Source organism: Alligator mississippiensis, chromosome 5 (assembly GCF_030867095.1).
Source record: "Alligator mississippiensis isolate rAllMis1 chromosome 5, rAllMis1, whole genome shotgun sequence".
NCBI classification, from domain to species: domain Eukaryota; kingdom Metazoa; phylum Chordata; order Crocodylia; family Alligatoridae; genus Alligator; species Alligator mississippiensis.
In genome coordinates this window covers 43,653,561-43,668,626 of record NC_081828.1, presented here as the reverse complement: position 1 = coordinate 43,668,626, position 15,066 = coordinate 43,653,561, and the positions used below count along the sequence as shown (strand labels likewise).

The 15,066-nt window shown below is 48.5% G+C and overlaps 1 protein-coding gene across 5 annotated transcripts in view; it reads left to right on the top strand.

Moving 5' to 3' along the window:
• Nucleotides 1–10,842, top strand: part of LOC106737209 (flavin-containing monooxygenase 5) — a 60,787-nt gene extending 49,945 nt beyond the window's left edge. For all 5 annotated transcript variants that reach the window (XM_014605184.3, XM_014605178.3, XM_014605182.3 and 2 more), the window contains 4 exons: nucleotides 4,388–4,587; nucleotides 5,360–5,712; nucleotides 6,320–6,392; nucleotides 9,584–10,842. In XM_014605184.3, coding sequence (XP_014460670.2) covers nucleotides 4,388–4,587; nucleotides 5,360–5,712; nucleotides 6,320–6,392; nucleotides 9,584–9,929 — 972 coding nt within the window. In that variant the 3' untranslated portion in view covers nucleotides 9,930–10,842. The remainder of the gene's footprint in view (nucleotides 1–4,387; nucleotides 4,588–5,359; nucleotides 5,713–6,319; nucleotides 6,393–9,583) is intronic.
• The last annotated feature ends 4,224 nt before the right edge of the window (nucleotides 10,843–15,066 follow it).

Here is a 15,066-nt window from a genome sequence, read left to right as displayed (position 1 = left end):
GTGTAGTCGTCCAAGTCACAGCCTCTTAACTTGTTCACCAGTATGGGGTGGGATACCGTATCGAAGGCCTTCCTGAAGTCTAAGTATACGACATCCACCCCTACTCCTGCGTCCAGGACGGCTCCTGCATCCTTTATCAGCTCAAATTTAATCCTGATAGGAAGGCAGCTTCCCCGTGGCACTTGATGGGAAAGTCTTTTCAATGAGGAGAGTCCCAAGGTTCATGGATCTTCTCTTTAGCAGCTGTACCTGCCACTATACTGGTGGAAGCCCCAGAAGAAGGTCAGGCCCACAGTTTCTGTGGCTAGCTCTACCACTGATTTTTGTTAGGCAAGTCACTTAATCTCGCCAGGCCCGATTGTCCTGAGCTTTGTGATATGATAAAGCGGAGAGCTTGTTCAATTAGCTTTAGCTAAAGTGCCCCCACTGCCATTTTGAAACACAAGGATGCTGAATACATGAGACACTGCAGCATGCTAGACTGTTCTGATTAGCACGCTCTAGTAGACTAGATTAATCGAGTCTGCTCTGATGAATTCTGATTTAGAATACATCGGAGCACGTGTATAGGTGCCCAATGATACCAAATACCCTGGCTAATTGTACAGCAGGTGGCATCAGCATCTGACACTTCTTTTCCAGAGGCTGGAAGTTCTTCAGTGCTCAGTCTAGTCTAGGGGCTGAGTGAGTAGAATTATTGTCCAAGATGCTGCAGGGAGTTGAACCAGGTGTTCAAGGGATGGACATTGGTCATACATCTGCCTAGTGCAGTGGTGCTCAACATCTGGCCCACAGGCAAAATCCAGCCTGTAAGCCATGCCAACCCTGTGTGCTGACCCCACACATGGGATCCAGCCCACCGACTGGCCCTGCACCATTCATCTAGCCCATAGAGTTAGAAGGTTCAGCACCATTGGCCTAGAGTACCCACAGCAGCCTGCCCCATTATGTAGGGACTTAATGGTACTGCAATAGACTTGTCCCTTCCACTTCAGAAGTCAGACGCTAGCAACCCAGCTGGACTTGAATTGATGAGCACATAATAATTGATTTTACAGTGGGGACAGTTTGTCCAGGGCTTTCTCTTCTGTCTACATCGCTGCATTTGTAGAGACACTGAAGGATCATGGGAGCTGGATAGTAAAGGATAACTAGAGCATTACAGTAAGCCAACAACATCCTAGTGCTCTGATTAAGGTGGAATCATCGCCATAGCTACTTGCTGAATGGGATCTCAACTGCTTCACTGGGTGTGAGACGTTGGATATCTTCCACAGCCCTCTTGGTAACACAGCTTCATTTACCTGTTCCTGTTGTGCATGTGCCAAACCCAGGAATGAGGCCATACTCAGGATGTTCCCCAGTGCTGCTCTTGAATGCAGTGGAGACAGAGCACTTGAGGATGGCAGTGGGCAGCACCTCCGGACAGGCTTCATCACCTTATTGCTGTGTTTAACATGAGGAGCAAGAGTGGGTGGGCGGGGGAGGCTTCTTGGTGAAATTCTCAAGACCATTTCAGAAGCAATATAGACAAGGGCAGAGCCAGGATTTCTCCATGTCTTCTCCCAAGCCACCAGGCAGGGAGGGAGAAATTATTCCCCCTCTATACTGTTGCTATTGTCCCTGTCCCCAGCTGAGCCCAGCCCCCACAGCAGTGATTCTGGAGCTTCCCCCACCCCAGGGACAGCAGGGAAAGCAGACGTGGCAGATGAGGGAGGCAGGGAAAGGGAGGGAACATGCTTCTCTGCATGAAGGGGAAGGGACAGAAGGATTTTCACTTGCTTTAGGGATTTAAAAAGACCCTGGAGACTCCCATGGTACACTCCAATCCAAAAGAGAAGTGCAACTGTGCCCCTGCACCCACTCTGGATCTGCCCCTAAATGTAAATATAGGCCTACTCTCCACAGCTAATAGTTGAAGATTTCTCACTTGCTCATGTGGAAGGGTATCTGTGCTGACAGTGGTCAGAAAATTCATAGATTCATAGATGTTAGGGTCAGAAGGGACCTCAATAGATCATCGAGTCCGATGCCCTGCATAGGCAGGAAAGAGTGCTGGCTCTAGATGAACCCAGCTAGATGCTCATCCAACCTCCTCTTGAAGACCCCCAGGGTAGGGGAGAGCACCACCTCCCTTGGGAGCCCGTTCCAGACCTTGGCCACTCTAACTGTGAAGAAGTTCTTCCTAATGTCCAATCTAAATCTGCTCTCTGCTAGCTTGTGGCCATTATTTCTTGTAACCCCCGGGAGTGCCTTGGTGAATAAAAACTCACCAATTCCCTTCTGTGCCCCTGTGACGAACTTATAGGCAGCCACAAGGTCGCCTCTCAACCTTCTCTTGCAGAGGCTGAAAAGGTCCAGGTTCTCTAGTCTCTCCTCGTAGGGCTTGGTCTGCAGGCCCTTAACCATACGAGTGGCCCTTCTCTGGACCATCTCCAGGTTATCCGCATCCCTCTTGAAGTGCGGCGCCCAGAACTGCATGCAGTATTCCAACTGCGGTCTGACCAGCGCCCGATAGAGGGGAAGTATCACCTCCTTGGACCTATTCGTCATGCATCTGCTGATGCACGATAAGGTGCCATTGGCTTTTCTGATGGCTTCGTCACACTGCCGACTCATGTTCATCTTGGAGTCCACTAGGACTCCAAGGTCCCTTTCCACTTCCGTGCCACCCAGCAGGTCATTCCCTAGGCTGTAGGTGTGCTGGACATTTTTCCTCCCTAGGTGCAGCACTTTGCATTTCTCCTTGTTGAACTGCATCCTGTTGTTTTCTGCCCACTTGTCCAACCTGTCCAGGTCTGCTTGTAGCTGTTCCCTGCCCTCCGGCGTGTCCACTTCTCCCCATAGCTTTGTGTCATCTGCAAACTTGGACAGAGTACATTTCACTCCCTCGTCCAAGTTGCTGATGAATACATTAAAGAGTATCGGTCCAAGGACCGAGCCCTGCGGGACCCCACTGCTCACACCCTTCCAGGTCAAAACCAACCCATCCACCACGACTCTCTGGGTGCGACCCTCTAGCCAATTCGCCACCCACCGGACTGTGTAGTCATCCAAGTCACAGCCTCTTAACTTGTTCACCAGTATGGGGTGGGATACTGTATCGAAGGCCTTCCTGAAGTCTAAGTATATGACATCCACCCCTACTCTGGTGTCCAGGCATTTCATAACCTGGTCATGGAAAGAGACTAGATTAGTCAGGCACGATCTGCCTGCTACGAACCTGTGCTGGTTTCCCCTCAGCATAATTTGTCCTGCCGGGCTCTCGCAAACGTGAGCCTTGATAATTTTTTCAAAGATTTTGCCAAGGATGGAGGTGAGACTGACTGGCCTATAGTTGCCCAGGTCCTCCTTCCTCCCCTTCTTGAAAATGGGGACCACATTGGTCCTTTTCCAGTCCTCCGGGACTCGGCCCGTGCGCCACGAAAATTCAAATATTCCCACCAGTGGCTCTGCAATGATGTCGGCCAGTGCCTTCAGTACCCTCGGATGGAGCTCATCCGGGCCTGCCGACTTAAAGGCATCCAGTTCTTCCAAGTGACTCTGCACCATCTCAGGGTCTACGCATGGTAGTCTGGCGCCTTGCTGCTGCCTCTCTACAACCCCAGTGAGAGACTTGTCGTGCCCCTTGCTTAGGAACACTGAGGCAAAGAACTCGTTGAGGAGTTCAGCCTTGTCCCCCCTGTCTGTCACCAATTGTTTCTGCCCATTTAGCAGGGGTCCTATTCCTCCCTGGGCCTTCCTTTTACTCCCTATATATCTAAAAAACAATTTCTTGTTGTCCTTTACTTGGGATGCCATCCTCAGCTCCATGGTAGCTTTGGCCCGTCTAACTGCCTCCCTACAAGCGCGAGCAGAGGAGGTATATTCGTCTTTGGTGATCTCTCCCTGTTTCCACTTTTTATGTGCTCCCCTTTTGGCCCATAGGCTGCCCTGGATTTCTCTGGTCAGCCAAGGAAGCCTCCTGGCCCCTTCCCCTCTTTTCCCTCGCATCAGGATCGTCTCGCTTTATGCCCGAACGATCATTTCCTTAAGGCACAGCCACCCTTCTTGGGCTCCCATCACTTCAAAAAATGCTGGAAGGTAGGGGCTGTTTCCCAAAGAAAATGTTAATGAAAGCACAAAGGTATTAAGCTGGTCCAGCTAGACCCTAAGCATCTTGGAGGAGGAATGAGCCCCCGCCACCATCTGTTTGCAGCAGGCCAGCACAACAGGTCTCTAATCCCAGCTAGAGCCTACACTTATTACCTTACTAGGGATCATCAGTCATGATAGCATCAATCCCTGGTGAGGCCTTGGGGCACCAAGTGGCCAAGGTGTGAGGCACAGAGATAGCTGTGAAGTCCTGAAGGCCTGTGGATTTGTGACATCGTTCTTCCTCTTTTAGGTTTTCCTCAGCACCAGGAGGGGAGCATGGATATTAAATCGTGTTGGAGATGAAGGCTACCCAATGGATATCGTGCTCAGTACTCGTCTGAATGCTGTCCTCAACAAATTCTTGACCACATCCATGGTTAACAAATGGGCAGAAAAGAGATTAAATGCCAGATTCAATCACTCACACTATGGTCTACAGCCTACACACAGGTGCCTTCACACAAATCAGGCATTTCCCTGTGCTTGTTAGGGCTGGAAGGCAAATTGGTAGATATAAAATATCTTTTCCTACTTCAGTCCTCTGACTCTTGTTATCCATCTCCAGGCAGTGCTGTAGCAAGGAGGTAGGGGAGGAGCAAGTGGGGCAACTGCCCCAGGTGCTGAAGTGAAGGGGCGTCAACAGGCACTTCCTAGCCAGGGCAGGACATGGGACAGAGCTGCGAATGGCTCATTTGGAGAGGTGTAGGGACAGGGGGAGGGTGACTCTTGCCGCTGCGTGCACTCCCAGACAAGCATGGGGGGGCGTGTGCTCCCCAGATCTGTGCATGGGGCGAGAGCAGGCTGTTGCTGCGGGCTTTGCCCAGGTGCCAAACTTCCTTGCCACGGTACTGTCTCCAGGCCCAAGGCAGTTCCTAGGGCAGGGATAAGATGGTTACTTAAAAATGTGTAGTCTTTAGGACTTATACACTGTGGTTCTTAGAAAGCAGAGAATAGCAGAGAGAAAATGTCTTCTGTCCAGGGGTACCCTCGGGCAACAGTTTCTGACACTTTTCAGGCCGCTTTTATGCTGCTTGAGCTACAGCAATCATTCAACATCCAGGCAGCCATTCTACTTCAGCCTAACTACAGCTATTTTACAGCGAATGGTAGTGAACAAAGGCCCAAAGATACCTAATAGTCATACAGATCCATCCCCCATGGGCTTTCAGAGGCATGCAACCCATCACTACTGATTCTTACATGCTTTCTTTTTGCTATACAGGATTCTCAACCAGCATCCAACTGTCAATGATGACCTGCCAAACCGCATCATCTCTGGCAGAGTGCTAGTGAAACCAAACGTGAGAGAGTTCACTGAAACTGCTGCTATCTTCGAAGATGGTACCAAAGAAGACAACATTGATGCGGTTGTTTTTGCTACAGGATACAGCTTCTCCTTCCCTTTCCTTGAGAGCTGTGTCGAAGTGGTCAATAACCAGATCTCTCTGTATAAGTTTGTCTTTCCGCCTCACCTGGAGAAACCAACACTGGCTTTCATTGGCCTTGTCCAGCCACTAGGGGCCATCATGCCTATCTCGGAGCTCCAGTGTCGTTGGGCCACACGTGTGTTCAAGGGTACGTGAGCCAGTGCCCAAGGAATAGGCTAGCAGCTTCTGGACAGGAGTTTCTGGACTACAAACCTGTCTGAAACTACAGGCAGCACTAGAAAGTTGCCTTGCTGGATATGGGTGGCAGTTGCACACTATCTTAGTCTGTTATGCTGAGCCAGCTGTTCTCTCCCTCTGTCTTTGTGCTGTTTTAATTCCAGATAAACCAGGGCAGCCACAGCCCTTCCTCTGGTTGTTTGGCCTTTTCTCTGCCTATCTAGAAGTTGGGAAGTGTTTTTGAGTCCAGGATCACATGAGGGAGAAGAGAAGGTACAGGCAGTACTTTCCTTGAAGTGGTGCTGGAGCTGTTGGGAAGGCCAGCAAGGATGGGGGCAGAGGCCAGCTCACTAAGCTTCAGTCCCTCAGAGGGGTTGGAAGTCCACTGCACTCTAGGAGCTCTGATTTTCAGGATTTGGGGCCAATACAACCATCCCGGCTTTCCCAGAAACTGCTTCTCATTTCCCACAGAAGCTGCCCGCATCCCTCACACCCAGGTTTCTCAGGGAATGGGCTAATTTGTTAACAAAGGATCCCCCACTCTTTGGCTTTCTCACACTCTGGGCTTTCCTTTCTAGGACTGAACTCACTTCCATCTATGAGTGACATGATGGCTGATATTACCCAGAAGAAAGAGGAAATGGTAAAACGGTAAGGACCCTTATAAGAAACAATGCCTACAGGGCATGTGGGGAAGCTCCAGGGCAAACAACTGCTCACCCTCTTTTCTTCTTCCCCTAGTGCACTTCCAGCTTCCCTGTACCTCTGTAGTAAGCATTACCCAACCCTACATTCACTGCATTTCAGACCTCATAATCACCAAGCTCTGTGACCTAAAGGAAGAGATGCAGAGCTTTCAGACTGATCATCGATTTGTGAACAGCATCTTGGGAGCACTGGGTACTTGGGCTGGGTTTCTGATTTGTTTCACACTGATCTAAACTGAGAGATCATTCATTCCCCTCCCAATCTCAGAGTTAAAGGAAGCAAGAACTAGGGACTTATAGACTCACTCTTTTGTCCTCCATCCTGAGGTCACTGGATGGAGTTCACTGAGATCTAAGAATAAAGCCCAACCAACAATGATGAGGGGTGACTGGTGGGCACCTGTAACAGGGGCCAACACCCCTATTACTTTAAGAGGGGAGAGCAGCAGGCTAGAGCTGCATTTTGATAGGAGCAGCTTCATTTAAGCCAGCTACTGAGTAAGCAGCCCTGCTGTGTAAATGGCAGCAGAGAGGAGTAGGCAGCTTATTGAGCCGAGGGGGGACACCTGGACTCAGTAAGGAAGCTAAGGGGGCCATATGACTGGAAAGGGGAGGAACCTAGGGAAATAAGCCCTGAGCCAGTGCAGCAGTGTTGCCAAATGTATGATAATTATTGTATTTGTACAATAATTTCAACCCTTATATGATATACAAGCAATAATAGTAAAAGTACTCAAAATGTACATTAATTTTTGAGGCAGCAGCATATGCAAAACCTAAGTCACTCTCAGAGAGCCTTAAGTGAGGTTGGGGAGAGGAGGGTTTGTTTTTTGTTTTTATTACAAAATGCCATCACAAAACAAATTTAAGATTCCCAACACAACCAAACTGTTTCTTTTACATCTCAAGGTCCCACTCACCCCTTTTTCAAAAGACTACACAGTAACACTCTCGTAACATTCATTTGTAAACAACAAAACCAACACATTTACAAACACCCTAACTGGGTTTTGGATTTGCTGCCAGCACTTTCTTAAGACTACTTGCCTCAGTAAAAACATGCTTCAACTTTGATAACCTAGTTCTCATTCACTCACGGGCATCTTATACTGAGCAATAGAAAGTAAATAAGAAGACTTATTTGCGTGCTCATTTTGTATACTTTTTTGCATATTTTTCAGTGTGCAGTAGTTTTTCAGCAAATGTGATAATCTTGAGCGTCCAATACAATAATTTCATATTTAAGACCTGGCAATGCTGAAGTGCAGTCAGTTAGGCCCTGCTCCCTTGTTAGAGCGGAGCTCCTGACTGCAGGAGGGGCTGTAAGGAAGCTGGCAGCATAGACAGGAGTTTGCAGAGCATAGAGACGTGAGTGTGACGGTACAAACTTGCATTAGGGACTGAAGGCTTTATGTTCGTATTTTGTATTTAAGCTACTGGAGGACCCGGTTGTGGCTGCAGGGGCAGCATGGAGGCCACAGGAGGGGGTGCCTAAGGAACACTTTCTGTTTTAGCCCCACAAAGGTCAAAGTCCCAGAGGGCAAAGACAGCAAAGGAACTGAGGCTGAGAGGGCTGATGCCTGAGCCAGATGAACCAAATTAGAGTAAGACCTGTAAGGCATGGGCATGGCTATGGGGAAGGCTGGAGACCACCACTATAGCCCTTAAGGCGCAGTTAGGGCCAAGAGGGTCGTGATTAGGAGGCAGCCAGTGGAGGAACTTTGTTAGTGGATGGAAGGTCTGGTGGCAAGGAGAACCAAAGATCCAGCAAAGGAAAGGAAGGGGGCCACCAGATTGCACAACCAAGACCTCTCCAAGGCTCTAGGCACCTTCCCTTATTGCTAAAAAATTACATCGAGAGATGGTGAAAGGGAGTAGGCTAAAGAGCTGGAGTAAGAGGCAGGATTAGTTCAGCCGAAAAGGGGGCACCACTGCCACCCTCAGACCAATGCTGTCATAACACCTCATAATTGGGGAAACTACACCAGGTTTGAGCAGATGGTCGACCAAAAATTTCCTGAGCTTCTTATCATGTTTTAAAACACCCACAGTGTGTCACAAACTTTGCTTACAGGATCAGATACTTCCAGCTTTATATGGGGCTGCAGCCATGGTGAATCTGCCATGTAGAGCCTGGCCGGCAGCTGCAGCACAGCTCTGGGTGACCTGGCTCCACTTTTCAGCAGCATGCACTGGCCAAGTATGCACTGTGCCATTTTTTTTTTCCGCAGTTCCCCCAGGGGGTCAAAAGACATGGGTATGTCTGTAAGGCATAGGCATTGCTATGGGGGAGGCTGGAGGCCACAACTAGAACCCATAAGGTGCAGTTAGGGCCAAGAGGGTCATGATTAGTGCTTCAAGGCAAGAAGGCGTGGATGGCCAGGATCATGCCAAGAGGACAAGTTTAGTGCCAGCAGAGCACAAGTAGGGGGAGGCAGCCAGTGGAGGAACTTTGGCAGTGGATGGAGGATCCAGGGGCAAGGAGGACCAAAAGTCCAGCAAAGTAAAGGAAGGGGGCCTACAGATAACACGACCAAGATCCAGGGGTAAAAAAAAACACAGGGAAAAAAAACAGTGCAGCACATGCTTGGGCAGTGCACCCTTGCAGCGCGGAGAACACTGGATAGTGCAGTATGTGCCACTGCAAATGTGTTTGCAGTACCACAGACCATGCTCATCTGCACATACCCAAGATGTCCATATAGCTGAACCTTACTGAGCTATGTATTTGGGAGTGGGGGGGGGGGAAACCACAGGAGAGTGCAGACACTTCAGATGGGCTGAGCATGTGGCTGGATAAGTTGATGATATTGCTGTGGATTGTGGAGTTGTTGTTAGAATGTGTAAGTTTGGGAAGTTTCATTGCCATTTTCTTTAAGGAGCAGAAGTGCTCCAGGAATTTGGCTGGACATAGAGATTTCCTTCTGGTAAACGGCTGTTTTGTCTGGGTAGTTCCATATGCTTATTAGTTTTGAAATGGTGACCCAGTTTTCTCCCTTTGCTCAAGCTATGAAAATGAGAATTAATTACTGAGGGGCAAAAAGCACCTAGTGTGGTACCCCTCAGAAATGTCATTACCTGACCTGCATGTCTCTGATCACATTCAAGAATGCCTGTTCCTCCCTCTCCTTGCAGGTATGTGAAGAGCCCACGCCACACCATCCAAGTTGATTTTGTTCAATACATGGATGAAATTGCCAGCCTGACAGGGGTAAAGCCCAACATACTGTCTCTCTTTCTTACGGATCCTAAGCTAGCCATGGAGGTTTTCTTTGGCCCATGCACACCATACCAGTACCGCCTGAGTGGGCCAGGGAAGTGGGATGGAGCCAGAAGAGCCATCCTGACTCAGAAAGAGCGGATCATCAGGCCCATGAAAACCAGAAGTATAGAGGATTCTATCAGCTATTCCTCAGTACCCTTTTTACTTAAGATTGTTTGTGTTGTTGCTCTCTTTGCAGTAATTCTTGCTTACTTTTAACTGCTTATCTTCTGCCTTGTTGCATATGAAAAAGGGATTGTGTTAAACTTGAACTTCTGGATCTCTGTTGGTTTATAACTTTACCTCTGCCACTTGAGCTCGTGCCCTTCCTTGTTTGACATGGCTGCTCAAAACTGTTTTGACTAGGACCACTCTTCTTGTATAAGAATTGAGGTCTTTGGTTCTGATAAATATTTCTTTGGTCAGTAGCAAAAAAAAAATGTATCTCAGCATAAGACTGATGTCAGCGTCAGTTAAAAAAATATCCATTGCTTATCACGTTTCTGGAAAATCACCCTTTGACCCTATTGCACACTGCTGATGTACTGAAAGCAAGGCCCTAGTTTAGGCTGACTTTTTTTTTCTCTGAATGCAGAAATTCAATCCCTTTGTTATATATGATTTGTAGCACTTAACTCCCAAGAGCACAGAATTATTTTTTTCTGAAAATTGGCAAGGGAATCTGGTACGTAATTGATTTTCAGCTCAAACTATTATCTTAAAAAACAATCCTTTAAAATGTGCTTGTCAGGCTTTTCTCTTCATCCAAAATGATCTTCATGCTGGAATAAAGCAAGCACTTGGGACTTTCAATAGAGCTAAAAATAATTGAAAACTTGAGTGAAAGCTATATGTGAGGAAACAAGATGGGAATTAAGTCAAGTTATTAACTATTGCTGTACCTGATTATTATGATTCTACAGCCTACAGACAAACCCTGGCCATCTACTCAAGAAATTTTAATTTGAGCCTTTGTGACGTTAGCCAAAACTCAACTAATCACCTGAAACAGGCAGAATAACTAAAAGTGTGATTTCTAAGAACTGTATTTGTAAATTTGTCAAAGGTTTCCACCGCCTTCAAGAGCAGCTCTTCTCTCTTTTTGTATACATGTGAATAAATATAAAACATCCTTTTGGTAGTGTTTACTATCCCTCAGGATCAGTCTGGAACATACGGTCTAAATAATCTAGGCACAATCCAATGGGGAAAGGAAGCTGAGGGGGTGTCATTGTGCATGAGGCAGCAAGGAGATGCCATGCCATGTCTTACCAACAGGTGGCAGGTCCTGTCAGGCTTTGGAAACTTGTTTTCTTTCTGTTTAATTGTGGCTGCTTGGATTCCAGACTGTAAGGTAAGTGAGGTAAGAGCCTTGCGAATTTAATCACCTGATCCTTCTCTCACCTGCCATTGCAGAGTTAGGGAGAAAGCCTGCTTGCCTCCTAAAACAGAAAGAACCTAGGGTCTTTTCTGCATGGGGTCAGTTTGCAGACTTTCTTAATTAGGGGAAAGGGTTTGCATTTCTGTTTGCTTCAGGTCCTGTATTCATTCTTGGATCCTGTACACATTCAATCCCTCACTCTGTGTAAATTGAGTGTAAAACTGAGTGATTTATACACTTCTTCTCTTGAAACATGCTGGAAGCAAATACAAGGATCTGTTGCCAGAAAACTGTCACTAGAGAGGATAATGATTTAGTTGTCGTGCTTAGGAAAACAATGTGTTTGCAGCCCGTTAGCAATCTGACAAGGTCGCTCTAAAAAGGCCAAGGTTTCTTCATCTGCTATGGTGCATATGTCCAGCAGGCTGAGCCCCAAAATCTATAGTGATCTTCCCAGATGGTTTATTCATTTGCCTGGAAAATGTGGTAATTTGATGTACTGGCAGATTAGGACCGAGAAGATCATGTAGCCAGCTCCTGACACTATTGTGGGAGAAGTACAGGTCATAATCTGTTGCTAACTCATCACAGCCTGTAGCGTTCCAGAACTGTCATCTGCAATGCATTATTCCAATACTGCGCCAATCTGAGTAGCAGCTGCTCACTAGCATCCTTCCCAATTAACTCAAAGAGTTTGGAATAAACTTTGGACTAAACCAAGGCCAAACTGCAGTGGACTGAACTGAGCAAGAGTGAAAATTTCTACACACCTGCTCTGCACTTACATATCTATTTACAGTGCTTCTAGTTTCTCTTGCTTCTGGGGGTGTATAGGTACTAAGAAGCCACCAAATCCTCTAAGTCTCTGTAATGATATAATCTCATACTATTTTTATTCTACAGTTTAAGATACAGATGATGTTGAATTTGTCAGCTCTGATACGTTTGACACTAATACTAAGCTATTCAAGCTGAGATATGCCATTATTCTCTAACCTTCTATCCCCTGCCTTGGATTCCTGATCCATGCCCTCCTAGTATTTCTGAGGGTTACTACAGAAAGATGCCCCAAGGAGGTGCATTTTATTTTGAAGGCATCTTCCAGACTTTGGTCACATGTGGATAGGTTTAGTGCTGCTCTCTCAGCCTTAGCCCTGACTTGTTTGACTTCCAAGTATTTCAGAATTAATTGGGATGTCCTATTGGCTCAATCCCTTGCATGTCATAGTTGAGCGCAAGGAAGGGATGACTAGTTCATGGGGTAGCAATAATATGCAGTGTTTCATCATTGTGTTGCTCCTTTGAAGCTGAACAAAAAAATGCCCCTCAGATATCAGAGCAGATTGCCTGTAAGAACATAGTCCAGTTTATACTGGTGCAGTGTGTGATGAGCACCTGCTGAGTGCTTGGCTCGGTCCCCAACCACTACTGCACAGGCCATAGAGACTCAAGTCCCCTTCTTCTTTCTGATGCAATAAGGGAAAGACAAAAAGGGTTTTGAGGTGTTAAGATCAAAAGGAACTGCTATGAGCAGCTGGATGCACACTTATGTGATAATCAGGGATTGTAGTTTTCCTTTTCCCATGGAAACACAGAGAAAAACACAGAGTTCCCCACTACTGCACACACTTTCAGGGGCCAGGGGAGACCCCTGCCCCCCTGTGCATGGGGGGGGGCAGGCTGCCCCCTGCAGACTCAAGCTCCAGCCCCACTGTCCTCCACAGCTTGGTGGGTACAACCCAGTGCTGCAGGGCATAGTGAGGCCACACAGGAAAGCTGCTTGCCACTGTGAGCTTTGCACTGCCCTGGTGATGCATCCCCTGCATGTGGTAGCAGGAGGGGTGGCAGTGGTGCTCATGCAGGGGACACATGACCAGGACAGCGTGGAGCACAGTTCCTTGCAGAGCTCAGGTTGCACCTGCTGAGCTGTGGAGACCCTGGGGGAGGGCAGCAGGGTGCGAGCCCAAGCTTGCAGTGCCCAGCCTGAACCCACCCTGCACACAGATCTGGGGGGCATAGGTCCCCCCTGCCCCTCTGGTAGTGCATGCGGGGCAGGGAGGCGGCCCCACTAACCCCCAGCCCAAGCCTGCAGCAGGCATTCGGGCGGGGGGGGGGCGCGCTCCGCTCGGCTGCAGCAGCTGCCACCTCCTGCCAGCAGCAGGGGGTTGTGGACCCAGGTTCTGGCCCTGTAGCCCTGGCAGCTGGGGACCCCCTCCAGCAGGGCTGGGGAGAGGCTGGAGGGGGCAACAGAGGGGCACCAGCAGAACTGGGGGGCTGTGGGGAGGGGAGTGAGGAGCATGAGCAGGGCCAGAGGGCTGTGGGGCTGGGAGTGAGGGGAACAAGCAGGGCCGGGGTGGGGAAAGGAGGGGCCTTTCACTTTAAACACAGATTTTGGGTGTTTTTTTAATCAGAGAATCTGCCATTTTTTAATCAGGGAAAACCAAGATCGCTGGTGACGGTGGTGGTGTGAAGGGAGGGAACTGTGCACAGCTGTCACTTTTGCAGTACTCACTCTGAGGATAAGCAGACTGTGGGTGACTGGTGCCTCCTGGCTCTGGGTGGGGGGAGGTCCCCCAGCAGCTAATCGCTGACCCCAGAAGCACCAGCGGCAAACTGGAATTGTTGCTGGAAAAACTGGAAGTGCCACCGGCACTTCTCAGGGAGGGCACCGGCTGGCACTCCCTACTCCCCGGCCGGTGAGGGCCAATTTCAGAGGGGCACATGCCCCACCATGCCTCCCCTATGCCTCGCCTATGGCAGAAGCCATCCATCCCCAGGGGCTGCCAGTCCAACACCTTCTATCACCACATTTCTTAAAACAATAGAGAATCTGTGCACAGCATTCCCCAGGAAAAGAATCAGTTGTTCTTTTTCCAGGTAAATGAGCTCAAATACAAGAGCCACTGCCTTTGTTTTAAAGCACAATACAAAAGTGCGCTGCACAGCTGTGAAAGTGAAAACCCCTTTAGCATATGGAGATACAATGAGTTAAGGGCCAGGTGCATGTTAGTGCGTATAAGCAATCAGCACAGAGTTCAGTGTCACAGACTGGGAAAGGACCCTGGCTGGTTGTAAAGACTGACTGGCCATGATGAAAATACACAGACATCTATATATGCTCTGGTGTCTAAGGGGCTGGAGTAGATAGCTTTGAGGACTTGTTGGATAAGTGGCTGCCTGCAAATGCAGGAGAGGGGACTTGATGGGACAAGAGGCCCCTTTTGATCCAATGTTTCTATATAGCACACCACTGAAAGTAGGCTTAGTGCAATGTGAGGGCTCCTCTGACATGGAACAGGCAAATGCCTCTAGTTCTCTTCACCTCTGCAAGTGCTCAGGCAGCACATTAATCGTTACTAGTGCCTGGTCCTTTGTATTCTGCTTGGGTACTTTTAGGCAGAAGAGCTAGACAACATAGAGGACATAGACACTGCCCCATGGAACCACACTTGAACCAGATAGTTCACCTACTGCTGCTCTTCATCCATGGCTGGAGCTTTGGCGAAGAGGTGTCCCTTTGGAGAGGAATAAATTCCATTTTTAATCCCACCCCTAAATCTAAGTTGATCAGACTCTGTCCTTCCCTAGACCCGTGGCCAAGTTTCATAGATTTCGTAGACATTAGGGCTGGAAGGGACCTCAGAAGATCGAGTCCAGCCCCCCCCCGCCCCAGGGGCAGGAAGTCAGCTGTGGTCATAGGATCCCAGCAAGATAAGCATCCAAATTTCTCTTGAAGGCGTTCAAAGTAGGTGCTTGAACCACCTCCGATGGCAGGCTATTCCAGACTTCGGGGGCTCAGACAGTAAAAAAAATTCTTCCTTATGTCCAGCCTGAAATGGTCTGGCAGGAGTTTATAACCGTTCTACCTTGCCATCCCCTGGGGTGCTCTAGTGAACAATTGTTCCCCCAGATCCTGGTGAACACCCCTGATAAACTTATGGGTGGCCATCAGATCTCCCCTGAGCCTGCACTTTT